The sequence below is a fragment of the Capricornis sumatraensis genome, chromosome 20 (assembly GCF_032405125.1).
Source record: "Capricornis sumatraensis isolate serow.1 chromosome 20, serow.2, whole genome shotgun sequence".
NCBI classification, from domain to species: Eukaryota; Metazoa; Chordata; class Mammalia; order Artiodactyla; family Bovidae; genus Capricornis; species Capricornis sumatraensis.
This window is the reverse complement of record NC_091088.1, coordinates 61489587-61515927: the sequence shown is the minus strand read 5'-3', so window position 1 is coordinate 61515927 and position 26341 is coordinate 61489587. Positions and strand designations below refer to the sequence as shown.

Here is a 26341-nt window from a genome sequence, read left to right as displayed (position 1 = left end):
AGTCACATGCTACAGACGCTAGAGGAGGAGCGGCCAGTGCGCAGGCGCAGTACTGCATTCCTAACCACGAAGTAAACAAGGGGGCGGGTCCAGGAACTCCACCCCCTCGATCAAGCTGGCTCCGAGAGGCCTAGTCCTTTCTCCATATTGCATGCTGGCATCGAAGCCAAAAGGATGCCATTTTTCTCGAGGGCACGGCCAAGGCCGGTGAGCTGAGGCCATGTTAATGCGGGGCAGTCCCATCTCTCTGCGGGGCGCGAAAGCAGGGTCCTGGAAGAAACGGATAAAAGAAAAGGTGAGAGAAGCTGTCCATCACAAGAGGCCCTGAAGGACTCGTGTTAAAGGGATGAAACCGTCAGTTTCCGCTGGGACGGAGGAATCCCTGAAGAATTCCTAAGTCACCGTGGAAAGCGGCCTGAGCCGCCATATTGAAACTGGGCAAACTGAAGCAAGAGAGGCTGCCATGTTGGCTCTCTGCCAGTCTTGGTGCTGAAGGGGGATGGGTTGGAGAGCTTATGTACGTTATGGACAAAGGATGGCTGGCTGGTTGCCATGTCATTAATGGACATTGCTTTCCACTAGTTTTGTGGAAGAGGTTATTAGTGTGTGAGGGACGTCAGCTCGCTTGAGTTAGTATACTGTAGTCCTGAGTGTGCATATAGCATTTTCCCCATATTTTGGCGGGACAAATCGAAATGTGGGTTTGTGTCTGAGAAAGCTGAATTCTTTCTTTCACCATCTTTCTTACGGACACTCTGCCGTCGCCAATGCCCCACTGGGATACGGCGAAGCACCCGTGCCGCCATGTTGGTCTCCGCCGTCTGGTGTTAGGGAGGTGGAGTGTGCAAGGTGGAGGCGGGCCAAATAGGCGGAAGTGACGTAAGGTACCGCCATGTCTTTTGAGGGCGGCGACGGTGCCGGGCCGGCCATGCTGGCTACGGGCACGTGAGTGGAGGCGGCGTTGTGAACCGCGGTGTGGGGAGGATTTGGCCGTCCGGAGGAGAGGGGCGCTGGGTGGGCGAGCCGCTCGTGGGAAGGGTATAGCCTGCGTTAATCAGAGGGCAGAGATCGCCCAGTGACCTCACGCTGAGCGCTGGAAAGGTGTCGGCCGTGGGAACCGTTGTGTCTGACCCTAGGCAAAGCTTGGACAGCCTTATCCTCCGGTCTCCAGACCCACTAGGATTCTTGACTTAGGCGTGGACCATGTCCACAGGGTCGGGGGGTTACTCGGTGAGGCCGCGGGGCGCCCCTCACCCGTCCAAAGGCGGGACTTCCGGTCCTGGCCCCTACCTGGGCGGGATTTCCTGTGTGCTTCCTAGAGAAGTGGGTCTTTACCTGAGCCCCCGGACCAAGTAGCGAGTTCTGTGAGCGGTAGAGAAAGACCCCGGACATTCACCTGCCCCAGGGCACAGGGTGCATCCCCGAGTTCCTCCCACCTTGGCCCGGGGAAGGGGTTTACTTCCAGTTTGACAGGTGATGGGGGGGGGACTTCGCTGGCATGCTAGCATCCTTCATTCCTTGGGAGACTTTTCCTCTTTCCTCATCTCTTCCTGGAGTCGCTTTCCTCACCTCACCCCCCACCTCATCCTAAAAAGCCAGTCGCCTTACCTGTCCGTTCCGCCTATGGGGGATAGGTCCTACCTCCCTCTTTCCGTAATCTTCAGTTCAGTCGCTCAGTCGTGTCCGACTCTTCCCTAATCTTAAATACCTGTATTTGGAGGGAGAGGGGGTCTTCCATCTATCAGCTCCGTGGAAGATAACAGGACTTCCTCTGGAACCTGAAGGGGTGGGAGACTCTCCTGGGGTGGGGGGCGGTACTTGGCTTGGTTACTCTCCTTTTAGTTAACCAATGCCAGAGACACCCCCCGCCCCAAGATCCCCAAGCCTTGGCAGAAGGGTCTGCGTAAGTCGGTCTCCTCCTCTTTGAGGTATGTATGGGGCTCTCGTGACCCGCTCACTCCCACTTGACTCTTTCCAGGTCTTCCCAGGCTCTCGGAGTTTGATCTGCTCTCAGATCTCCTCTAGGAGAGGAGCCATACTTTGGTGTCCCAAGGAAGAGCCCCCTGGCCTGGCATTACCAGGCTGTGCAACCTTGGGCCACTCACTTTCCTGCCCTGAGCCTCAGTTTTCTCCATCAAGTGGGAGCCAAGGAGTGGCTGTGAGACCCTGGATACCTCCCAGTTCGGTTGGGCTTTGGAGCCCGTCAAGCAGACCACAGTTTCTCTTCTCTTCTGCCCTTTCTAGCTGTGCGCCTCTGGCCAGTGCCTTAAGCTTCTGAGCCTCACTTTTCCCTTCTGGACTACGAAGTCATAAATCTTTCCTCATAAGATTGGCAAGGTGGCATTTATGATTAAGAATAGGTTCTGGATCCAGGATGACCGATCCAGGTCCCAGCCCTCCATCTTGGTCAAGACATTGAGTCTCCCCGGGCCTCAGTTTGCAACTGTAAAGTGGGATGATCGTAGCTCCACCCTCACAGGAGTGGTGAGAGGGTGGCATGAGGCTGGATGACAGGCTCAGGTCCTGCCTGGCCCGTGGGAGGTGCGGCATAAACTTGCTCCCAGGTCTGTGCGGACTGGCAGTGGTTGTGCTCTCACTGCATGTGGCTTCCGGCAAGGGCTTTGGACTCCGTGAGCTTTGACTATCACGTTTGTGAGGTAACAGCTCCCACCTTTGTAGGTCAGGTAGGAGGGATCATGACCGATGCAGAGTCCCTGCACGGAGCAAGTGCTCAGCAAACTCTGGTCATGAGTCACAAAGAGGATTCGAATTGAAATCTAACTTCTGCGACCCTGGAATGCTAGATCACAGTCCTGCTTGAATCCCTCCAGTGAGGAGGAGCCTGCTGCCTCTTTGGGAAGGCTCCTCAGCTGCCTAGCAGCCCTAGCTCAACCACTGGTTTACAGGGAGAGAACAGTGAGGCACAGAGAAGGCCACTCAGTGGTCCGAGGCCACACAGCAGTCAGGGCAGGAAGTCAGGCTTCTGGTCCCTTGTTCTCCGCTTGTAAAAAGATGCATCCAAGCAGGTCATCTACTTAGAGCGAACTTGTCCTGGGGACACAGATCCCTGACCTCGGGTGGCTTATAGTCTGATGGAGGAGGCAGCCAGAGGTACAGCTGTCACAGGCTTGTGTGACAAGAGCTGTAATGGAGGTAGCTTGAGGGCACTGTGGGTCAAGGGGAGGCATCGGATCCATCTTGAGGGATCAGGGGAGACTATCAGAGGACCTGCTGGAAGTGCAAGGACGTTGTGGGCAAAGCCCAGGTGCAGAAAGCAGCCGGCATCCCATTTTCTGCTCAACCCCAGCTTTCTGAGACCTGCCATGTGCCAGGCAAGGCTGGTGTCTCAGAGGTGAATCCAACAGGCCTGCCCTCGAGGGCCTCCCACACTGGTTGGGGAAGTGGATGTGGATCCATCCGAGCAGTGCTCCCAAAGGGATCTGGGCTAGAATGGGGATCGTTCAGACACTGCAGGAGCCTGTGGATGGGGAGGGGCCGCCCCGAGCTAGGGGTGGGTGCAGGAGTGACAAGTACACAGAGGACAAGTGCTCTAGGCTTGGGGGGCGGGGGTGGGGGTCGTTTACCTGGACTTAATGCCTTGGGCCTCAGGAGTCTGGAAGTATGTGAGGCCGGGGCAGGCCTTCCGGTACTGGGCTGAGGGACTGTGACCTTGTCCAGGGGGTGCTGGAGCAGGGTCAGCTCCAGGGGTAAAAGGACCCGGCCCCCCCACCTCTCAGCCCGGGGCCTGGGTGCCTACTGGACTGGAGGCTGGGGCCATGGTGCAGGGCAGCACAGTCCATCAGAAATATGATCTGAGCCATGTGTCTAACTTCACGTTTTCTATGAGCCACATTAAAAAAGTAGAAAACAGATGAGATTCACTTTTACCCTCTTATTTTACTTAGCCAGCATAAATAAATGTCATCATTTCAACATTTAATAACTTCAGATTGCTCATGAGAGATTTTACATGCTACCTTTTTGTGCTAAGTAAGCCTTGACAGTCCGGTGTGGATTTCACCTTCTTGGCACGTCTCATTTTGGATCAGTTACATCTCAAGTACTCCTCAGTCACGTGTGGCTGATGGGTCCTATGCTGGACAGGGCAGGGCTAAGAGGACAGTCAGGGGCTGAGGGGACAGGGTGAGGATGGGCCGGGGGCCCAGGACAGGGCCCGGAGGTCTGGATGGAGAGGAGTCCTGCAGAAACGGAGGGCAGGGGTCAGCTTGCAGGGGGAGATGAGCTCAGCTGGGATCAGGTGGTGAGCAGGGCTGGGCGTGGAGTCCAGGGCCTGGTGGACACGTGGGGCTGGGTGGACAGTGAAGTCCGCTGGGCCTTAGCCTCCTTTGTCCTGCTCTGCCCCTAGGGCGCGAATGGCGTCGGGGCGGCCCGAGGAGCTGTGGGAGGCCGTGGTGGGGGCCGCGGAGCGCTTCCGGGCCCGGACGGGCACGGAGCTGGTGCTGCTGACAGCCGCGCCACCCCCGCCACCCCGCCCGGGCCCCTGCGCCTACGCAGCCCACGGCCGAGGGGCCCTGGCCGAGGCCGCCTGCCGCTGCCTCCACGACATCGCCCTGGCCCACCGGGCGGCCGCTGCAGCCCGCCCCCCCGTACCCCCACCAGCACCGCAGCCGCCCAGCCCCGCGCGAAGCCCACCCCGGCCTGCCCTTGCCAGGGAGGAAGACGAGGAGGACGAGGACGAACCCACAGAGACGGAGACGTCTGGGGAGCGACTGGGCGTCAGCGATAATGGAGGTGAGGCAGCAGGGGCCGGGGTGGCTCTTGGTCAGTCGCCTCCTCCGTGGGCTTTCCCGGAGGGGTGCAGCTTGCTTGTCCTCTGGGCTGGCCTGTGACTCACTCTGTGATCTTGAGCGAGTCATTTCTCCTCCCTGAGCCTGGGTTTCCTTTCATCATTTCCTGGGACCAGCTCTGCTGGGAGGTGCTGGGTACAGAGTAAGCCAACTCAGGGCCTTTTCTGTAGGTACTGCAGGTCTGGCCAAGGAATTAAGAGTCCTGGCATGAAGCAGTGCCCTGTGGAGGGCGTGGGGCAGGCGGGGAGGGAACCTTCTGAGCTGGGAGTGTGAGTAGGACAGGACTTGTTTGCAAACTTGGGGTGCCTGATGCCAGTGAGAGCAGAGACAGGAGTTAAAGAGGGTCAGGGGTACAAGCAACAACGGAGGGTGCAGCTGGCTGCAGTGGGGGAAACAAGAGCTTGGATGCTTTCCAGAGACTGGACTGTAACATTAGGGTTTTGAAGAGTGAGTAGGAGTTCTCCAGTGGCGGGTGGGTGGAGGGCTTAATTAAGTAGTTACTCACTTCTAACTGTTACTACCAACAGCTGACTTTCTCACTGTTGCTGGACAAACCCATGGGGTTAAGGGCTCAGGCTGTGAAGCCAGGTGACATAGGTTCAGATATTTATTAGAGGTGAGACTAAAGGCAAGTAAGTTCATCTCTGCACCATCAGTCCTGGTTGTCAAACAGGGATCATAATCATCTCGTCTTCCTCTCAGCCTATATTTTGAGTCAGTACATCCCAAGTGAATCTTACAGATTTTGTGTTCATCCAACCAGTTGTTTTCACCCAGGGAGATACCAGATAGACAGAAACTAGATTTATTTCTGCCGAAGCCCAGCCAGATAACCAGGGGAAAGGTGTGCGAGGCCCGAGGCTTATTCCCGAAGCCCCAAGGCTTGCGAGGGCCTGGCCAGTGCAAGGGACGGGGAGGTAGTGGCAGTGGCCGCAGTCTAGAGCACTCAGAGCGCAGCAGGCACCAAGTGGCCGGGCCTCTGACGCCACCCACAGGACTCTTCGTGATGGACGAGGACACCACGCTGCAGGACCTACCCCCCTTCTGTGAGTCAGACCCCGAGAGCACGGACGGTGAGTGTTGCAGGCTGTCCCCATCGCCGGAGTGGGGGGTGAGGGCAACTGGGATCAAGGCGGGGACAGAGCCTGGAGTCCACACTCTCTCCCAGATGGCAGCCTGAGCGAGGAGACTCCCGCTGGCCCGCCAGCTTACTCGGTGCCCCCGGCCTCAGCCCTGCCCACACAGCAGTACGCCAAGTCCCTGCCCGTGTCCGTGCCCGTCTGGGCCTTCAAGGAGAAGAGGACAGAAGCTCGGTCGTCTGATGAGGAGAACGGGCCGGTGAGGGGCAAGTGGGGGAGGCAGGGAGGAGGGTGTGGGTAAGGGCTCAGAGGTGTCTCCTCCAGGAAGCCCTCAGACATGGATGCCACATTTCCCAGGTTTGATCTGCCCCTCCTTCTCGCAAGGCTGGTTCTCGGGCAGAACCCTGCAGCTTTTAACTACATTGTAGCCTTGTAGAGAGGGAGCGGCCTCTCCTTCCCAAAACAGCTCTGTTAATAGAATACCTGATCTGAGCAGGGCGCAGGTGTTTTGGTGTCCCCTCCAGATGGGGAAACTGTGGCTCAGCGGGGTCAGATTGCTTTCCGCCCCTACCCCTCATATTTCTGGCCCTTGCTGGAGTCTGTGCCATCTCCTTTGTCCTCCATTCCTCCCACACCATCCTACACAGATTCCTGGGCTGGCCTGGGTGGGTCCCCATCGCCCACCACTAAAGCTCTGAAGCAGAAGGGAAGCCGAGGCACTGAGGGTGCACATGACTTCCTGAGACTCAGCTGGGATTGGAACCCCGCTTCCATTTGGAAGACAGCGCTGGAGGGAGGAGGCCTTGGGTCCTGTGGTTCCCCCTCCCTATGCCACTCAGCGGCCCCCTTTACAGACTGGCAGGGTTCACTGGCTGCTGCCATCCTTGTTTGTTGATGGAAACATAATTAACTGAATCTCTGAGGCCTGAGTGCCGGGTCCTGGGCTGGCCTCCGAGAGGGCCTGAGTCCAGCTTCTGTCTGTGGCCTCTCTCACTCTGCTGGGTGTCAGGCCCAGCCGAGGGTGACAGGGCCCGAAGGACGGTAACACTGGGTGCTAGGGCTGCAGGTAGAATGAAGACCCCTCCCTAGTGGAGACTGGCAGGGAGAGGGCTCCTTCTCTCAGCCCTGGTGACTCGGTCGTTCAGCTTTCTTTAGCAATCACTGTGGTGATTGGCCCACACCCTGCTATCTGCCCCATTTTTCAGAGGGGAAACAGAAACCTAGGGAGATAAATCCCTGTTGACAGCTAGTGGCTGGCAGAAGCCTGATTGGAACATGACTGAGTCCCAAACCTGGTCCTCAGACATGAGACTCTGGGTACACACAGCCTTGATGGTCAGCACCCAGGCAGCACTTCCACTCTGGAAGGACGGCATGAGACAGGCTGCTGTGCGTGCACAAAGGACCAGGCTGAGAATGCGGGGAGGAGAGGGGCAGGAAGGCTTCCTGGAGGAGGTGGTGCCTTAAGTTGGGTAGCAGAGCCATAAACGGAGCAGGACAGGATGAAGGGCCTGCCAGGTCACAGGCGTCGCAGGGGCAAAGTGCTAGGAGAGGACCTGGAACCCTGGGGTGCAGGCTCTGACCCCGTCCGTGTCGCCGTTCCCACAGCCCTCCTCGCCGGACCTGGACCGTATCGCGGCGAGCATGCGCGCACTGGTGCTGCGGGAGGCCGAGGACACTCAGGTCTTCGGGGACCTGCCGCGGCCACGGCTCAACACCAGCGACTTCCAGAAGTTGAAGCGGAAATACTGAGGCCCAGGGAGCTACCCGGCCCGGCGTCCGTCCCACTCCTACACTACACCCCTGCCCCGCCCCCGGGGCCCGCCAATCCGAGTCAGATCCGGGACCGGCCTCCCACCCCCCGGGCCACCAGGATTGACCAGTCCCTGCAGAGTCCCGCCACCCTTCCAGCCCACGACGACAACTGCGCCGCCGAGCAGGGCCTATCCAATTTCCGAATTGGGTCTGTCTGCTTGCTGCCCAGCGACAGTTTTTCTAGTAAGGAATTGGCTCTCTCCGCGACCGGGGCGTGGCCAATTCGCAAGGCGTTGGCTCCATTCCCGAAAGAGTCAAGCTCCAGGATTGGGTAATCGTCCTCCCCTTCAGCATAGCGAATGGACAGCTCCTTCACTTGATTGACTTGAACATTGTAAAGGGCTTGACCAATCTCCCGAGAGACTCAACAACCCTTCTTGAGTTCCCCCATTTGATTGGCTCTAGCCTCCTGGGGGCGTAGCCAACTCCTCCTGTGCCCAGGATTGGCCTGTGGTGTTAAATTTATGTTCTTTACACTACTGGGGCCGGGGCTGATTTTCGCCGAAGTCCCGACAATTGTCCCTCTGGCCCCTTCAGGGATGGCCTGATCCGGTTCTTGCGTCTGACACCCTCTCATTGGTTACATCCCACAACTGCCTGCCAATCAAACCCGTCCTTGCATCCAGGACGTTACCAGCTCCCGCCCCTCTCCCCCACCCCCACAGGTGCCTTAAAGGGCCCTCGTCCACCCAAGGTGGGGGGCAGGGGGCCTCACTCTCCGGCCCTGGCGTAGGGGAGAGAGTCGGGGGTGGGGATCGGGAGTTGGGAGGGGCGCTCTAAGATTAAAGAGTTTTACCTCTGACAAATGAATATGAAGTGTGTTCTGGGTATTCATTCAAAATTTTTCGAAGCCAAATGAGCAGGTCTCATTGCTTCTCCACGCAAAGTTGGGAATTGAACTCGTCCCCATTTCACAGACAAGAAAAGGTAGATACACAGGGTGGAAGAAAAGATTCCATTCCTGTGTGATAGTGGAATCCCAATCTTCAGGGCTGTAAATTTCGGAATGAGGATAGTTTTGAGTCGGTCTCCTGAGCCCACATGCTGCTGTTGCTAAGTCGCTTCAGTCTTGTCCGACTCCGTGCGACCCCCATAGACAGCAGCCCACCAGGCTCCTCCATACATGGGATTTTCCAGGCAAGAGTACTGGAGTGAGGTGCCATTGCCTTCTCAGCTGAGCCCACGTAGTTCCCAGGAAAAGCCAGGAACCCCCAGCTGAGGCCGGGTTTCGTACTAAGACAGCTGGAGGTAAAAGCACAAATGGCTTCTGGTCTGAGGATGCAAAGGCGGAATCCCCGTCTCCCATCAGATCACCACCGATGGAATGCTAACAACAGACAAGACTACAACAGGGTAAACTATTACCTAGACACCTTTACAAATTATTTACATGTACTAACTCAACCTTCCTTGTAACCCCACAAAATGGAAACGATTATCCTCACACTAGATGAGAAAACTGCAGTACTGCTGTCCCGGCGGGGTTTCGTCAACTGACAATAACCTTAAAGAGAATTTCCTCCCGCTGTAACTATCTCCGGCAAAAGAAATGAAACAAAACTTCGCGGAAAGAAAATCTGTGAGCATGGAATCCACTCCCCTCTACTGGCCTGAGTCTCATACTGCAGCAGAGGAGATGAAGGTCAGAGCTGCAGAAGTACCGCAGGGTTCCTGGGCCTGAAGGGGCGGGGCTTATGCTGCAGCTGCGCCAATGCCCCGCCCACTTCGGTAGCAAGAGTCATTTCCGTGGGCGGAGAGACAGCAGCCAGCCGAGCCGCAGGCACAGCGCCTCCGGCAAGACGTCCCCGGTCGGAAGTGGCGAATGAACCAAGCGGTGGGCAGGGGTGAGCGTGGGGCCGAGGCGAGAGCGCAAATTTTTCGGCCTTTGCCCTGGAAAGCGGGGTCCAGGCTCCCGGAGGTAGAGTGGGGCGTCGTCGCCTGGGAAACCGAACTATCCTGAGGCCGATGAGTGGGTGGGACTTCCGGAACCTTTAGCGGAAGAAAGGAATTCCTAGTGGAGACGGCGGAAGGAGGCGGGACTTCCTGTAGCGACTGAGAGATGCCACTCAAACCTGTTTCCCTATTTCCCCTTAGGCCGACTCCCAGAATGGCCACGGTGGAGGCCCAGGGTCGCCTGTGGCTGGAGAGCCCCGCTGGGGGAGCGCCTCCCATCTTCCTGCCCTCAGGCGGGCAAGCTCTGGTCCTGGGCCGGGGACCCTTGACTCAGGTTACCGACCGGAAGTGCTCCCGAAACCAGGGTAGGCGGGGCGGGGCCTGAGCTGGACCCGGTGGTGTGGCGTGCTTAAGGAGCGGGAACACAGGCAGTTGGAAAGATAGACAGGAGGGGGTATGCTTGGCCACCATGCGGAACTGTGCGGTGCGGCCAGTCCCGAAGTTGGTAGGTGTCCCCTGTGGAGAGCACAGAAAGAAAAGGTGCTTGACCTGGATTTAGCCAGACACCTTGAACGGGAACGGATGGAGTCCATCCCGAGACACTTGTCACTGGGCAGAGAAAGATACTCACAAGTTGCTGCGAAGACTAGAATGAGGCCACGACCCTTGTTAAGCAGAGAGCCGGTTCTGTGGAGAAAAGTGCATATTGCTAAGCAGAGATGGGTGGTAGCGGGCCAAGCCCGGAATCTGCATCTTGTCAAGGCCCTACATTGTCAAGGAGAAGCCATTTCTACACAGAAAAATACCTGTTGTCTCCTTAGGCGAGGACTAGTGTCCCAGGCAATTGTAAGGCCTTTATCTGGCTCCTGCATGTCAAGGAGCGAGCCAGTCCTACTTAGAAAATAAACTGCTTCCTCCTGCCGATTGGGTGCTGTGGCCCCATCCTGTGGTTTGAAGCGGGGCATGCTCCCCAGTAAAGAGAGAAGCAGTCACCCAAGGATTCAGATGCTGACTCCACCCCTTCAATCTGCAGTGGAGCTGGTCGCTGACCCTGAGACTCGGACGGTGGCAGTGAAACAGGTACCGATTCCTTAACAAGAGGCAGCAGGACTGGGGGTGAGGATGGAGGGTACGGAGAATCGTCACCCAGCGGGGAACGGGCCCAATTGGGAAAATCAGACTGGGAGGGGAACAGGTGTGGCCCGCTGCAATCCGGTAAACATTCATCCCTATTTAAATTGGGTAAGACGGAACGAGGCTAATCTTCCCAGCGCCTGATTGGCGGTACACGATGAAGAGGCGGGGCTCAAGGGTCTGATTGGCTGGTGGAGAACGGCGAGTCCTTTTTCGGGTTATTTGATTGGGGGAGGTTGCCGGGGGTGGGGCCAGCTCCAGTTACCGCCTCTCTACAGCTGGGAGTTAACCCCTCAACTGCCGGGACCCAGGAGCTGAGACCGGGTTTGAAGGGCGCTCTGAGGGTGGGGGACACGCTGTATTTGGTCAATGGCCTCCACCCGCTGACCCTGCGCTGGGAAGAGGCCCTCACTCCAGAATCCCAGCCAGACACTCCACCCAGCACCCCTCCTGTGACCCGAGAGGGAGAGGAGGAAAATGTTGAGCAGAAGAAAAAGCAGATAAGGAAGTCATCCCCTGGCTGGGAGACCTTCGAGAAGCTGCTGGTGTTCACAGCACCTGGTGTGAAGCCTCGGGGCAAGGTGAGGCCCAAGATGAAGACAGCTCTAGCACAGTCCAGTCAACACCCAAACAAAACTTAGCTTGTATTTGGATTTTCATGGTTATTAGTCCCCTGAAGTGAAAATAGGCCATGGAAGGAGGCTGGGTCGGATACGAAACCCATTTTAAAGATTGAAATACTGAGGGGCTCAGGAGTGGGAGGTGGTAGAGAAGATTTCACTCTCTGCTGTCCGGGTGGCATCTTTGTCCTTACAGAACATGGGTAGGCCAGCTGTGACTCGGTTTCCCCATCTGTAAGGGGCTGGCGCTCATAGTCCCAGCTTGCAGAATTGACGCGAACCAGCCTGCGAGCTAGGTGGACCAGAGGTGTAACAGTGCTGTTCTTTTTTCTGGGTGACGCCAGGTGGCTGGTTTTGATCTGGACGGGACCCTCATCACCACACGTTCTGGGAAGGTCTTCCCCACTAGCCCCAGTGACTGGAGGTGATTGGAGGCAGTAGGAGAGGGTGGTGAGGCGCATCCGGGCCCCAGGTCACCTTGTGCTTCCTCACCCGCACTAGGATCTTGTACCTAGAGATTCCGCGGAAACTCCGGGAACTGGCCGCCGAGGGTTACAAGGTGTGTGCTCCGTAGGGGCCGGCTCACAAGGCGGGCCCGGGCCTGATGAGGAGGGGCCGGGGTGACACCCCATCTCCTTCACAGCTGGTGATCTTCACCAACCAGATGGGCATAGGGCGCGGAAAGCTGCGAGCGGAGGAGTTCAAAGCGAAGGTGGAGGCTGTGGTGGAGAAGCTGGGGGTCCCCTTTCAGGTATGGCTGCATGGGAGGCTGAAGGACTATGTAGAGAGACAGAGAGGCTGAGACAGAGGCCAGAGATTGCGCGGTGGGCCAGAAAGGAGGAAACAGACCCGGGGAGAAGGTGTGACATGGTGAGCCAGTTGGAGAGTGGATGGGGGCCCCGGGCGTGGTTATGCTGACAGATGCATTGTAAGTGGTGCTCACCTTGGTGAGCGTTGGCGTAGTGTCCTTGGGATTCAGGTGCCTTTGTAGGACTCTGGGTGTCAGAGCAAGAGTCAAGGACGGTGTCTGACCCCCGCCCCACCCACAGGTGCTGGTGGCCACGCACGCAGGCTTGTACCGGAAGCCGGTGAGCGGCATGTGGGACCACCTGCAAGAGCAGGTGAGCCTCCGACTCCCAGGGCTCCCTGCCCGCCTGTCCACTCCAGGTCTCTGCTCCATGACCTTCCCTGTCACCCCCTCCCCAGGCCTGGCCGCCTCAGTTTCTTTGCTATCATGTCCTGGTGCTGGTGGGTGAGGCCAATGCTTTTAAACTCGGAAAACCAGAGTGGTCCGGAGAGAAGTCACCTGTGGATTCATTCATGGGTTTGTTCTTCAGAACAAAGCTTCTTGAGCTGAATGTATTAGTGGACAAGACAGACCTGCCTGCGCCCGGGTGCTCCTGGACTAGGGAGGGCGCGGACGATAAGTGTGTTGATGGATGTGTAAACAGTGAGGGTACGGCCGGGTGATTAAAGGCGGTGAGTGAGGGAGCCGTGTGTCATCTGAGGAAAGAGCAGAGTAACAGCAAGTGCAAGGATCTTGAGATGGATGGAGTCCGGTGTTTTCGAGGGCAGGGAGGAGGCCTGTGTGGCTACCGCTGAGCGGGCGAGGGGGCGAGTGCGAGGTCAGACTCCGTGCGGTCCGGAGCCGCGTCAGGTGGGAGCGGGCGCCCTCTGGCGGCCGCACGTGGAACAGGCGGTGAAGCGGCTGAGAAGTGGCTGAGGTCTGAGGCTAGAGGTCAGGCCTAGTGTGGGGCACCGACCGAGCGACCTCCTGGTGGAACCTGTTAGTGTGACAGATGTGGGCGTGGGTTCCTTACTGCCTCTCATGTGTCCCTGCCTAGGCCAACGAGGGCGTGCCCATTTCCATTGGGGACAGCATCTTCGTGGGAGGTAAGGGCCTGGGGCTGGGGAGGTGGGTGGGTGCTGGGCGCTGAGCGCTGATGCGGATGGGCCGCTCCTAAGGATGCTGGTGGAGACGGGGCTCCGTGTTCCAGACGCAGCGGGACGCCCAGCCAACTGGGCCCCTGGGCGCAAGAAGAAAGACTTCTCCTGTGCAGACCGCCTGGTGAGTGCCCCACCCTGTCCCGACACCGGAGCCCGTCCCCACCCCACCCCACCCCACCTGACTTGCTCCCTCGCCCCCCAGTTCGCCCTGAACCTGGGCCTGCCCTTCACCACACCAGAGGAGTTCTTTCTCAAGTGGCCCGCGGCCCGCTTCGAGCTCCCAGCCTTTGACCCGGTGAGGCCTGCAGGGCTGGGTGGGGGGCGCACAGGGATGAGGCCCTTTGAGCTCCCAGCCTTTGACCCGATGAGGCCTGCGGGGCGGGGGACACACAGGGATGGGGCCGGGTTTCTCTCATCTTGTCTGTCCCTCGCAGAGGAGCGTCGCCCGCTCTGGGCCTCTCTGCCTCCCCGAGTCCAGCTCCCTCTTAAGCTCAGACCCGGAGGTGGTCGTCGCCGTGGGATTTCCTGGGGGTGAGACTCCCTGACCCCCAGAAGCCCCAGCCCCTCTCCAACTCCTCAGGCCCCACTCACCCTGCACCCTTCACAGCCGGGAAGTCCACCTTCCTCCGGGAGCATCTCGTGTCAGCCGGATACGTCCACGTGAACAGGGTAGGACGTGGTCTTCAGTGCCCCCCAACCCCTAGACAGCTGTCCTTTCTGACTCTCCATCACTCTGCCTCGGTGTCCCCCCACCAGCTCTGGGTCCCTGTGCCCCTGGGTGTCCCAGGCCCCATCCTTGATCTCTCTGGGTCTCCAGGACACTCTGGGCTCATGGCAGCGCTGTGTGACTGCATGTGAGGCGGCCCTGAAGCAGAGGAAACCGGTCGCGATCGACAACACAAACCCCGATGTCCAGAGCCGGGCCAGGTACCGGGGTCCTAGGGAAGGCCCCTAGAGGGCAGCCCCAGGCCTTTTACCAAGCTCCCCGCCCTCCCCTCCCCAAGGTACATCAAGTGTGCCCGCGACGCGGGTGTGCCCTGCCGCTGCTTCCTCTTCAGTGCCACCTTAGAGCAGGCGCGCCACAACAACCGGGTGAGTGAGCCCCCCCCCGAGCTCCTCCAGTCCCCCCACACCCCACCAAGCCCTGGCCTCATCGGCCCCATCTCTGCCCCCGCAGTTCCGGGAGATGACAGACTCCTCCCACATGCCCGTGTCCGACGTCGTCATTTACAGCTACAGGTAGGGGCCGCAGGGTGAGGTGGGGGGACATAGGTTGAGCCCAAAGGTTGGGTCTCGCCTCCAGCCTGCACCCTCTGCCGCCAGGAAGCAGTTCGAGGCCCCCACGCTGGCCGAAGGCTTTGCAGCCGTCCTGGAGATCCCATTTCAGCTGCACGTGGCGCCGCAGCTCGAGCGGCTGTACCGCCAGTTCTCAGAGGGCTGAGCCACCCTGCCCTACTGGCCCTCGCCCCTCCCCACAATAAATGCTATTTTTCCTAACTCTTGGCCACCATTTTGCTATAGAGAAGGGTGATTCACCCAGCCAAGCCAGCAGCACAGACCCGTTGGGCCCAGGGTACCAGGAGGGTGCTACTGGGGACTCTGCTCCCCTGGGGGGCCTCTGCCCCTCCTGGGTTGGAGAGGTTTATGGTGGTGGCAGCTGGAACTTGCCTGGCCCTGCCTCGTGTCTGCTTCTAGCTGAATGAGGCCCGTGGAAGCCACAGGGCAGGGAGGGCAGCCTGGGAGCAGCTGCAGGAAAAACCCTGGAACACTTGGAGCGGCAGGTACTGCCCAGGCTGGGCAGCTCTGTGCACGGTGGCACCCTCTCCCAGCTCAGGTGAGAGGGGCCCAGCCTCTCCAGAGCCGGGAGTCTGAACAGAGCCAAGTGGCCGGAGGGCTTTTAAAAGACTTTATTGGGGAAACGTACAGGGTGGGGGCTGTCCTCGGAGACATCTCAGGACGTGGTCCTCCATCTCGCTGGGCGGGCGCAGTCCCCAGAGGCCCCTGCTCAGAAGCATCTGACCTGCGGGGAGGGGGCAGAGAGGGACTGGGTGGGCGGCCCCCGCACCCCGCCCCAGGCCAGAAGCCTCCCAGGGGCTCAGCGGGGGCAGGCAGGCCTCTCCCTCTCTGGTCTCCTGGAGGCCAGGGTCACACCACCTCCCAACCGCAGGCGTGTCCACGGGGCCCTCCTGCCCTAGGCCGGCTGCCACTCACCAGTCTTCGCAGGGGCCTCATCTGTGACTCCTGGAGAGGCCCGGCCCCGGGGGGGCCCACTACCCCCCCATCTGTGGGGAAGGACAGCAGGGAGGAGTCAGCCTCGGGCCGAGGCGGGGAGGGGAGAAGGGGCGTGGCGAGGGGGGCCCTCACCCCTCGCTGCTGCTGCTCCTGCTCCAGGTTCCGCTGCAGCACCTGCTGCTGGTTGGCGATGACGCGCCGGATGCCATTGACGAAGTTGCTCTGGTCGTGAGGGATGAGGCCGATGAAGATCTTCTTCTCCGAGGAGTACAGGAGCATGAGCACGCGCACCTCACAGGAGGCCTTGTAGGAGAAGTGCACGCAGCCAGCCTGGCAGTGCAGAGCGCGGTCACAGCTGGCCCTCAGCTCACTCCTCCCCTCGAGAGCCCGCGTCCAGAGGACAGAGCGTTCCAGGCCGTCCCCAGGCCTGTCACCACTCCCACGAGGGGACCCGAGAAAGAAGCACCTGCCCAAGTGTCCTCCCAGCACGCTCTGGTGATCCTGTGACCCCCCCACGCCGGCCGGGCGAGTGCCCAGGACCAGCCACAGCCGTGACAGACAGCACCGCACACAAGCCTCCCCACACTAGGACACGGGGGAAACCCTAGAGGCAGCCAAGAGCAGGGAGGCTGGGCAGGCGACGCACCCCGTGGCTCAGCATCACAACACCCACAGGCACCAAGCGCCTCCCGACCCATCTCACAGGATCCTCGCCCTCTGTAGGCCTGGGGGTCACTGTCCCTGTCTCCCAGGCTGAGAGCTTGAGGCCCCACTGGGTCCCAGAAGGGGCTGTGCCGCCGTTGGCTATGTGCCAGCACAAGGGGTCACTGGTGACAGGGCCAGGGGAAGGCACTCCCAGCACCCACCGGGGCCAAGAGCCTGCGGGGGCTCACAGGAAGGCCTCCCTGAGGGAACTCTGAGCTCTTCAACTCTTTTTCATCACAAAAGGCATACACAACCAGCCCCTCAAAAGCACGAAGGCACAACTATGACGCCTTCAGCTGATTTAGAAAGAAATGCTGAGCTGGGGACAGCCGGACCCGGTAGAGCAAACACCCAAAAGCGGACAGGGACAGCTGTGGCTTCAGGAGCCCAGGAGCCTGACGCCCTCACTTAATCGAGACACGCAGCAGATGAGCACCGGGGGTTTAAGAGCGCGGGCTGGAGGCAGACAGACCCCGTCGCAGAGAAGAGAGAGGACACAGGTCAGCTAAGAGCCTGGGAGCAGGGGTAACCCCGACAGCGGAGGAGGAGCCAGAGGCCCAGCACATGCGGGCACGGCCTCTGAGCCTCAGTTTCCCCATCTGTGAACTGGGGTCAGGACAAGTGAGGTCCAGGCACACAGCACTGCATGCTTCCCCATGGCTGGTTCTGGAGGAACCTCCCCTCTGCCTCGTTTCGGTTCCTGCGCCCCAAGCCGCTCTATCTGGGGTCGTCAGCCCGGCGCGGGCCCCGCCCCACTCACAAAGCCGTTGTCCATGATCCGGCACAGGCTCTTCAGCGTCTCCAGGTCCTTGGTGAAGTGGAACTGCACCAGGCGGGAGTTCCGGAAGAGCGGCACCAGCGTGGTCTGCAGGGCCCGGGGGCAGCTCCATGAGGCCCCACCCGGCGACCCCCCACCTCGCCCCAGCTGTGACTCCCTCGAAGCCAAGCCTGCAGCACCCCACGCTCCTCCACGTGCGTAACAGGCAGCGCCCCTCCCCGCTCACCAGGAGCTGCTGCGGGATGAGCTGCATGTACAGTTTCCGCGGCCACTGCTCGGTCCTCCTGCGGGGACGCGCCCACGGGTCAGGAGGCGGGGCTCTCGCCAGCCCCGCCCCTGCCTGCCAGCCCCGCCCCCTGCCCGCCACTCACAGGATCTCCCCTTGGTTCACGTAGATGTGCGAGGGCAGCCACCGCTTAGACCGGCTGTGGGGCTCAGGCCTGGGCTTTTGCGGGGAAAAGGGTCAGGTCAGGAATGCGAGGCGCCCTGGGTCAGCGACAAAGCACTGGTCCCAAGGTCCCCTTGGCCTCACCTCCTGCCACTCCATGACTCCGCTCCACGCCAGGAACTTGTTGTTGACAATCTGGACGGGGCCCGCCACGCCGCCAGGTCCCACTGCCTGTGGGAGGAGACAGGTGGGCTGGTGCCCCAGGGTCCCCAGAGGAGCCTGGGAACCTAGAGGCTGCCCCAGGGCCCAGTCCCGCCTTGGACCCCTTCCGGGCTTGTGTTTCCAGGCTGCCCACAGGCCTGGAGACTCCCCAGCGCTGGCCCAGCCCCGCTGCCCCCATGCCCTCAGCTGGGACACTTTCAGGTGAAGGGGACACTGTGAACCGCTGGTGAGGTGGGAGCCGTGGCGCGTGCACACCCCGCCCGCCAGACTGCTGTGCCAGCGAGCCCATCCAGCTCCCGACGGGCCCTGCAGGGCGAGCGGCAGCCGCGGGGCACACCTGTTTCCGGGTGGTGATGACCTGCCGGATGGCGTTGACGAAGCCGCTCTGGTCGTAGGGGATGAGGCCCATGAAGATCTTCTTCTTGGACGAGTACAGCAGCATGAGCACGCGCACCTCGCACGGGGAGATGTGCGGGAAGAGCATGCAGCCCGCCTGCAGGAGGGGGGACATCAAGGGGCAGAAACCCAGGGCCGCTGCGGCCTGAGACCCGCACCTCGGTGTCGCCCCCACGGTGAAGCTGGGGTCAGGACGGGCCCCACGTGGGGGGGGTGAGGGTCCTGAGAGGGCTCCGTCTCCCCTGCCCCACCCCCCCACCCCAGGCTGGCCCTGTCCCTGGAGCCTGGGCCCAGTGGACGGAGGCCACCACACCTGGGGGAGACACCAGACCAGAGCCTGTGAGCAGACCCAGCTCTGCGTCCTCCTAGCTTTGACCCAAGGCAAGTCACCTCTGCACCTTAGTTACCCCATCTGTACAATGGGATAACAACAGTGCACACAACGCCTGTTGTATGAGAAGCTACTGCCTCCTGGGTTGGACTACAGGAGAACCTGAGCCTCACAGGTGTCCCTGTCCCCACCGGGGTGGAGCAGGCGCTCTCAGCGAACAGTGCTGAACACAGGGGTGACCAGGCAGAAGAGAGACCCCACACTTGTCACAATCCCAAGAAGAAGGGGAGGGCCACACAGCACCCCCTGAAGACCGTAGCTGGGAGGCAGGCTGTCCCAAAGGGGACCAAGGACTGGAGAGACCTCAGAGCGGAGCCCTCCAGGCAGCTTCCCTTAGGCAGCTGCTGGAAACATGCCCACACCAGCTGTGTCTGAACCCTGACTCTTAACAACCTCACCAGCTCGAGTTTACTGAGCACTCACTACTCTCAGACCACTGCCTCGGTTTTACAGAAACGCCCTGGCTCCCCGCAGGGGACTGCAGGTGAGGACCATTCCCTGCTCCAGCTCTTTCCCGTCACCCCCACTTCCAGGTCCCTGCCAGGGGCTGCGGCCCCAACAAGCTCCTGGCTCCCCGGGAGGGTGGGCCCAGGCCCTTCCCTTTGCTCCTATGTTCCATGCCTGCCCCGGCCTGGCCTGGTGGAGGGCTGGGTTCCTCTGCTGTCCCCTCTAAGCAGTGAGACCCCAGTTCACAGGGACGGGGGATGTCCCCGGAGGTCTCCCAGGACTCTGCCACCCGCCTCATTGTCCCAGCAGAGCTCTGCCTACCACTTTACTTGGTCACCACGGTGTTCCCAGGGCCTCTGTCCCCGCCCGCCCCCATTACCCCTGCCCACTCACGAAGCCGTTGCCCATGACCCGGCAGAGCCCCTTGAGGGAGTCACAGTCTCTGTTGGTGAAGTGGAACTGCGCCAGCTGGGAGTTGCGGAACAGGGGGCCCAGGGTGGTCTGGGGGCGACATGGGGGCAGCAGGGTCAGGGCTGGGCAGGTGCTCGTGGCTGGGGTGGGCGGGTGGGCGAGGGTGGGGTCTCACCAGCAGCTGCTGTGGGATCAGTTGCATGATCAGCTTCTGCGGCCACTGGTCAGTCTCCCTGCAGGAGGAGAGGGTCAGGGGGGTGCACCCCCTCCGCCGCCCACCCTAGCACCCTGCCCGTACTCACAGGTTCTCCCCCTGGTTCACGTAGGCCTGGCAGGGAAGGGCCCGCTTCAGCTTCGCGGTGGAGTCCGAGTAGGGTCTGCGCTTCTGTGGTGGGGGCAGAGGGGTCTCTGGACACGGCCCAGCTGTGCAGGCTGGCTGCCCACCTGCGGGACCCCTGAATCAGCCCCCACCCCGCAGACTCCCAGGGTGCTGGCCGCGGGCACTCACCTCCTGCCACTCCAGGACGCCGCTCCAGGCCAGCAGCTTGTTGCTGAGCCGGTGCTCACCGACGGCCAGGCCCCCGAGGGCGAGTCCGGGCGAGGAGGGTCCGATGGGGCCCAAGGCCCCGAAGACCCGAGCACCTTGCTGTGGGAGAGGGAGAAGTGACTGAGGAGCTGCCTCCGACCCACCTCAGAAGGGACACCCCAACCTCCAGAACCCAGGCCCCCTGTGGCAAATCGCCCCGGGCAGTCTCCAAACCCTTCCTTCCAGAGCTGAGACTCGGACTGGGTGGCCCTCACGTCCTTTTCTGCCCGGCCCGCCTGTCCTCTCAACGCTGGTCCCTGAAAGCGACCAGCTGCTTCCCCTCCAGCCTTTGCTCGGGCCAGGCTCTGCCCTGGCCTGCCATGCCCTCCCCTTCAAGAGATGCGCCCCACTCATCCTCCCAGGATCATCAATTTTGGGTCCCTCTATTGAGACGCGACTCAGAAGCAGTTCTCTGGGGCTCCAGAGCCGCCTCAGAACACCCCACAATGCACAGCCAGATTGGGCTCTATGTGGCTGGCACACCAGCTTGCCCCATCTCGCCCAAGCACAGAACTCTTTTCCACGGTTCCCCTGGCCCTAGAGACAGAATCCAGGCTCTCCTCAGCTCCCGCCAGGCGGGCTCCAGCCCTCCCTCACGCAGCCCAGGCTGCAGCCACTTCAGGCTGACCCTAGGGAGGCGGGAGGAAGCGAGCGGAAGCACAGAGAACAGAACTCTCTGGGAACCGGGAGCCATACAACAAACGGAGGGTCTCCCAAACACAGTGACTTGAGAGCGTCTGCAAAACACCAGAATGCTGGCAGAAGAAAGCCAAGCAGGACACATCCTGCTCTGGGGCACTGTCCAGTTACCTTTAAACACACATACCAAGAGCATCTCAGAACAAGGGAGAGTTTTGGACTGCAGGGCAGCAGGAAACTCTCGGAAACCTCTCTAGTAGGTGCCTCCAGGCAGCCAGAAAAAATAAAGTGGTTATTACTTTTCATCTTACTACTATTTTTTCCAAATTTCCTATAAAGCACACAGGTGTCTTCTGCCCCAGAATATGAGGCAGGAAAAACTATTTCGCAAGAGCTTAAAAGGCAAAGAAATCTGAGCAAGCGTGTTCTCCATGTATGCAGGTGGTTCCGGGATTCAGACAATCCAGTGACATCAGGAAGAAAGGCAGAGAGCTTCCCGCTCTAAGAACATGGTGGTGTGTGTTCCTGAGATGGAGATAGACTGCACAGGCACCACAGCCAGAGCCCGCACCATCCAAGAAACTAGTTAGATCACACAACTGTAGAAGCCTTTGGCATCCAGACAAACGCACTTAAGGACCCAGGTAACGCGAGCACCAGGGACACCTGCCGTATTTCTTGTCATCAGACTAACCACGTTTTAATCTAGGGGGTGAAGATCAGAGCAGCTTCAGCCCAGGTCTCACCGAATGCAGGATGAGCATCAAGGTGGAGGGTCACCTTTAAGGACTAGACCTAAATGCAATCCTAAAAGGAAATCGCACATCTGGACAGGCATGTCTGCAAAACCTGGCCGTGCCTCCCACATGTGTTTTGCTAGTCACTGCACAGGAAGCCTATTTAGTACTTGGAAAAAAGATGAAAGCCTTAAGACGGACGTTTAAGGACCCAGGAGACGCTTGTGAACAAGAGGCCATGAACGCTAAGAAACTGGGAAGCAATGGAGTGAAGGGTAATGTTTAAGAGCAGAGAGGTGTTCAGAGTCCGGGCATCTGACTCTAACATCAAGAAAACCTGCTTAAGGCTGGTGTGCAGCTGCCACAGGTCCCCGCCACGTACAAAGATGAGGCAGGGTATTTATTAATTAGCCCCAGGTTAGGGTAAACGGCGCATCTGAGCAAGCGTGTCACGGTTTAGCTGTACATGTTTTTAAACGTTGCGATGTGTGAATTTACCGCCCCAAAAACCTTAGGAAGATTTTTGAGAAGTATGTACAGGTTGTGGGTCTGGGTAAGCGTGTCTAACTTAGCGTCCCTGCGAAGCTATGTTTATGCTTAAGATCTGGGCTTGCCGCGATCAGTGGGGACATCCCGCACCTGGGCAAGCGCGCAAACGAACCCGGGCACACACGCCACGGGCGCCCTGCTGAACGCCCCCGGGGGCAACACCTGGGCGCCCGAGTGCGAGACTCGGGGCCCCTCGCCGTCGCCCCCCGCCCCTCCCCCATCTCCAGCTTCTCAGCGCGGAGAGCAACTTTCCAATTGGAAAAACAACAGTACACGCCGACCGTCCGCCCGCCCCCCACCCAGCGTTCAAGTCAGGCCGCGGAGTCAGCAGTAATTTGAGCCCTTGCCGCCCCCGTACCCCACCCCCGCCACCCCATCCCGAACGCGAAACAAAGGGGAGAGCCCGGCGCGTACCACCCAGGGGGTTTCACGGGGGAAGCGGGTCCCAGGCGGGACCACCCTTAGGGTCACCGGAGAAACCCCCGAGGGGGTGGGAGCCGGGGACAAAGACGCCAGCCCGGGGGAGGGGCCGGCGGGGGCGGGGCCGTGGAAAGCTCTGGAAAAAGGGCGGGGGGCTCACCATGGGAGGGGCCGAGCGAGCCCGGATCCGCGGCGGCTGCGGGCCCCGAGGGCTGGCCGGCCAGGAGCGCGAGCGGGCGGCGCGCGCCGTGAAGGGCCGCAGGGGGCGGCCTCGACCCCCGAGGGGGCCCCCAGCGCCGGAGCGGTGCGGGGCGCGGCGCGGACGGACCATGGCGGGCGCGAGCCGAGCGGGCTGGGGGGCTGCCACGGGCCGCACGGGGGGCTGCAGGCTGCGCCGACTGAGGGGCGCGGGCGCGCGGCTCCGGGGGAGACGGGCCGGGCTGTACCAAGCGCAGGGGACGCGCCTCCGGAGAGGGGTCGCCGCGGCCGAACCACTGCGGCGAGCAGGGGAGCGCGGCGCGTACCAACCGCGTCCGCGAGGGGGCGTGGCCGGGGCGTACCAAACAGGGCCGGGGGGGGCAGGGAAAGGGTGTGTGGGGCGGGGAACTCGGCAATTGGACGGGGCCATGGGCCGCACGCGCAGGAAAGGGAGGGGCTGAGAGGACGCGAAAGAAACCTCAGGGGGCGGGGCTGGGAGGCCACACCGAAGGGAGACGGGGCGGGGAATGAACGTAGAGGGTGATACCAAGCTGGTTCCGGGCCTGGGGGGGCATGCCGGGCGGGCGGCGGAACCGGGAGACTTCGTCGGGACGCGTCAGAAAGAGAGGGAGGAAGGAATAATAGGCCTGGAGGCAAGGGAACCGACCTAGAGGTTCGGAAATACGGGTCGTTCCAGAAACTCAGGAGAGGACTTAGGGTTTCAAGGCAGTGACGTGGCCAGGCGGGCGAGGGACCACAACTCCCAGCGGCCTCCGCGCGGCTTGGGCGGAGCGGGCGGTCCCATGGCTATGTACCCATTGGCTCCCGCGACCTAGGCTCCGCCCGCCTCCTTCTACTTCTCCTTGCCACTCGACTCTCAGTGCCATTCATTGATTCGTTCATTCACTCTCCGATTAAAGGACTGCGTATTCACATGCTAGTAGTTGTGTATAACATTTCTTCCTTCAGTTTCCTTGTTTCTTAAATGTGGATACTAGCTAACCCTAAAATGGCTATGAGAAATGAGTTGATAAACTATTAGATCGGTATTTGGCACAGTGACGACCTAAATGATAGTTTTTCTCCTTTTAAAATCATTATTAGTGCCATTTCCAGTTCTGTGCTGGGCATCAATTGTGGTAACCAAAGAGACCAGCCCCACTAGAGAAAATAAATAATCGCATTCTGTGATATATTACAAATAGAGCAAATGGGATGATGACCGTGAGAACTCAGGAAAGTGGTCTTTAGGCAGCCTGCAAGTCCACATAGGCTGCAAGAGTGTGCTAAGATGAGGGACCAGCCAGGGCGCAAATCCTGAGAATGGAAGGAAAGCAAGGGGCTGGGTGGGGGTGGGGGTGGGGGTGGGGGGGTGGCGGCGCGGTGCAGCACGACTGGAGCAGAGTGAGGGTGAAGGGGAGCTGAGGAAGCAGAGAGTGGCCAGGTGCCACAAGCAGGGTCCTATAGCCTCGCGATGGAATTTGGATTTTAGTCTCACTTTGCTGGGGAACCATCAAAAGGCTTTTATCAAGGAAGGGACAAAGTCTCATTTACATTTTAAACAAATCATTCATAAATGCAGAGTCATGCCCACAGTGTCTCTACAAGTCTACAGAAGAAGCCGGATCCAGAGTCACCTCTCAGAAGACAGCAGATGGGAAAGTCAAAGACATGGAAAGGAGACTCAGTTTGTTCTTGTAGACTATTTGCAATTCTAACCATATGCAAACTTTTGAAATAGTAACATCTCTTTTTAAAGATCCCTCCAGCTGCTGTGTTGAATATGAGGTAAGGGCTAGTGGAGCAGGAGGGCAGATAGGAGACTATGGCAATAAGCTAGCTGAGAGTCACAGGTGGCTTAGATCACAGGGAGTGTGGCCACAGTGGAAGTACACACTTTCACAATTTATTTTCAAGCTGAAGCCCAAAGGACTTGTGCGGGGAGTGAAAGTGAGAGGGTGAAGTGATTTCAAGAGTTTTGCTTGTACAGAGGTGTCATTTCGTGAAAGGGAAATGACTATGGGAGGAGCAGGGTGGGGTGGGTGGAGATGGAACTCCAAATCTGACCTGGATTGGGGCCAAATAGGGAATCGCTACTCTCTGGACCCAGACTGCCAGCTAGATATCAACAGTTACCTCCAGAGGCCTGACTGTCAGGAGACCCCACTGCTGGCAGTAGGAAGGAGAATCGTAGGGGCGGAAGTCCCCTTCTCCTCCTTAATCTATTTCTGTTTCTAAGAGGTACATTTGCAATGTTGACTAAACAGTGTAAATGGGGGGAGGTCTAGAGATACAACTTTGAGAGCCTTCAGTGTTTCATGAGAATGAATGACATCATGAGGAGGTGTGTGTGTACAGAGACTGGGACACTCCATCCCTTTAGAGTTCAGATCTATGAGGAGCAATCAGATGGGAGGAGAAGCCCCAGGTAAGGTCATATTGGAGCCCCAACCTGAGCCCCAAATCTGACCTGGATTGAGGCCAAATAGGGAATCACTACTCTCTGGACCCAGACAGCCAGCTAGATATCAACAATTACCTCCAGAGGCCTGACTGTGTCAGGAGACCCCACTACTGGTAGTAGGAAGGCGAATCGTAGGGACAGAAGTCCCCTCCTCTTCCTTCATCTCCCTAAATCCTCAGTTCTCACTATTCTTAGTACAAGCCATTGTGATCTCTTGCATGGGTAATAGCCTTCTAACTCTTGCCACCTTGACTTTCATTCCACTCATCAAAAGACGCCAATGAGACTTACTTGGTGGCACAGTGGATGAGAGTCCTCCTGCCAGTGCAGGGGACACAGGTTTGATCCCTGTTCGGGGAAGATTTCACAATGCCGCAGAACAACTGAGCCTGTGCATCGCAACTACTGAGCCTTCGTGCTGCAACAACGGAAGCCCACACCTAGAGCCTGTGTTCTGCATCGAGAGGCCACCGCAGTGAGAAGCCTGTGAGCTGCAACGAAGAGTAGCCCCCAGCTCTCTGCAACTAAAGAAAGCCCGCACAAAGCAATGAAGACTCACTGCAGCCAAAACTAAAGAAAGCCCGCACAAAGCAATGAAGACTCAGTGCAGCCAGAAATAAATAAAAATAGAAAAGAAAATGTTTTTTTAAAAAATACTCCAATGGCTTCCAAGTGCCCTTAGAATTAATTACAAACTCTTCCTCTAAGGCCCCACATGGTGGGACCCCTGCTGCTATCTCTAGACTGATCTCTTCTGTGCTCTTTCTGTTCTCCACCTAGTTGATGCCTTCTCATACTTCAGATCCCATCAGGACAATGTGTTGGTATGAATTCCTAGGATTTTGTATAAGCATGGAGAAAGGTGTGCCAGGATCCACTCCAGCATGAGCAAAATGGCAACATTTCAGAATGAGAAATTAAAACACAGGGTGAAATTCTATTAGTAACTACTGTAATTACTACAGTACAGCTCTCTGAAACCATCTAGCTTACCCAATTTGCCAATTTGTAAGACATGGTTCATCGTATCTGTAAAATCTGCCCAGCCTAGCTGGCTACTATTATGACTAAGCAATTCTGCTCCTATCTGTATACTTCCTGAGGAGTAGCTTGTCTGTTACCAAACTTGTTTATTCCAGTTAAGCCTCAGTTAATAACTTCACCCTATCAAATGAATCAAATATTAAAAGTGAGTTGTTTGTATGCAAAGCGTGTTGCCTGCATTGGAAAGAATAAAAGTGAGTTGCCTTAAAAAACTGCTGCCAGATTAGTTGCAAGCAAAGTAACTGTAAATGATTAAACGGAAAAGCTCATAAAAACCTTGGAAGGTCCAGCCTTCAGTTTGCTTAATAAGTATCTTTAGGTTCTCCTGTCACTTTTTTAAAAGAATTGGAAATGATAAATTACTTTTTATGGTTTATGGATGCAGTTTATACAAGCACGTGACACAGAATGAGAACTGGGAGGCTGACTGGTTGTCAG

General features: G+C 58.7%; 3 protein-coding genes across 4 annotated transcripts; 2 read left to right on the top strand and 1 right to left on the bottom strand.

The window, feature by feature from the left end:
- The first annotated feature begins 4366 nt into the window (after positions 1-4366).
- Positions 4367-8456, top strand: AKT1S1 (AKT1 substrate 1). Its single transcript, XM_068992569.1, has 4 exons — positions 4367-4752; positions 5804-5881; positions 5977-6146; positions 7496-8456. The coding sequence occupies exons 1-4, from the start codon at positions 4374-4376 to the stop codon at positions 7637-7639; spliced, it is 771 nt and encodes a 256-aa protein (XP_068848670.1). The 5' UTR covers positions 4367-4373; the 3' UTR covers positions 7640-8456.
- Positions 8457-9459: 1003 nt separating this feature from the next.
- Positions 9460-14759, top strand: PNKP (polynucleotide kinase 3'-phosphatase). Of its 2 annotated transcripts, XM_068991923.1 has the most exons (17): positions 9460-9546; positions 9797-9960; positions 10629-10675; positions 11008-11310; positions 11694-11773; positions 11851-11908; positions 11993-12100; positions 12399-12470; positions 13194-13242; positions 13347-13417; positions 13499-13591; positions 13731-13827; positions 13904-13965; positions 14114-14223; positions 14301-14388; positions 14474-14535; positions 14620-14759. In XM_068991923.1, the coding sequence occupies exons 2-17, from the start codon at positions 9810-9812 to the stop codon at positions 14735-14737; spliced, it is 1569 nt and encodes a 522-aa protein (XP_068848024.1). In that variant the 5' UTR covers positions 9460-9546; positions 9797-9809; the 3' UTR covers positions 14738-14759. The 2 variants fall into 2 exon arrangements, with proteins under 2 accessions (XP_068848024.1, XP_068848023.1); XM_068991922.1 differs by lacking the exon at positions 11694-11773 and having other exon boundaries at positions 9520-9620; positions 12399-12673.
- Positions 14760-15196: 437 nt separating this feature from the next.
- PTOV1 (PTOV1 extended AT-hook containing adaptor protein) lies at positions 15197-22528 on the bottom strand. The gene is made up of 13 exons (XM_068992612.1): positions 22358-22528; positions 19775-19912; positions 19569-19651; positions 19442-19499; positions 19249-19356; positions 17959-18114; positions 17544-17630; positions 17383-17456; positions 17238-17295; positions 16994-17098; positions 15661-15858; positions 15508-15578; positions 15197-15316 (listed from the first exon to the last, which is right to left on the bottom strand). Exons 1-12 carry the CDS (start codon positions 22526-22528, stop codon positions 15567-15569), a joined length of 1248 nt encoding a protein of 415 aa, XP_068848713.1. The 3' UTR covers positions 15197-15316; positions 15508-15566.
- Positions 22529-26341: the final 3813 nt, after the last annotated feature.

What these genes read in the sequence shown, in the direction of transcription:
- AKT1S1 (XM_068992569.1), top strand. Translation starts at nt 4,374, where the DNA reads ATGGCGTCGGGGCGGCCCGAGGAGCTGTGGGAGGCCGTGGTGGGGGCC. An exon ending in GGGCGTCAGCGATAATGGAG is followed by an intron (nt 4,753 to 5,803) that starts GTGAGGCAGCAG and finishes CGCCACCCACAG; the next exon opens with GACTCTTCGTGATGGACGAG. An exon ending in AGACCCCGAGAGCACGGACG is followed by an intron (nt 5,882 to 5,976) that starts GTGAGTGTTGCA and finishes ACTCTCTCCCAG; the next exon opens with ATGGCAGCCTGAGCGAGGAG.
- PNKP (XM_068991922.1), top strand. Translation starts at nt 9,810, where the DNA reads ATGGCCACGGTGGAGGCCCAGGGTCGCCTGTGGCTGGAGAGCCCCGCT. An exon ending in TGGCCGCCGAGGGTTACAAG is followed by an intron (nt 11,909 to 11,992) that starts GTGTGTGCTCCG and finishes TCTCCTTCACAG; the next exon opens with CTGGTGATCTTCACCAACCA. An exon ending in GTCGTCATTTACAGCTACAG is followed by an intron (nt 14,536 to 14,619) that starts GTAGGGGCCGCA and finishes CTCTGCCGCCAG; the next exon opens with GAAGCAGTTCGAGGCCCCCA.
- PTOV1 (XM_068992612.1), bottom strand. Translation starts at nt 22,528, where the DNA reads ATGGTCCGTCCGCGCCGCGCCCCGCACCGCTCCGGCGCTGGGGGCCCC. An exon ending in CTCGCTCGGCCCCTCCCATG is followed by an intron (nt 19,913 to 22,357) that starts GTGAGCCCCCCG and finishes CCTCTCCCACAG; the next exon opens with CAAGGTGCTCGGGTCTTCGG. An exon ending in GTGAACCAAGGGGAGATCCT is followed by an intron (nt 17,296 to 17,382) that starts GTGAGTGGCGGG and finishes GCGTCCCCGCAG; the next exon opens with GAGGACCGAGCAGTGGCCGC.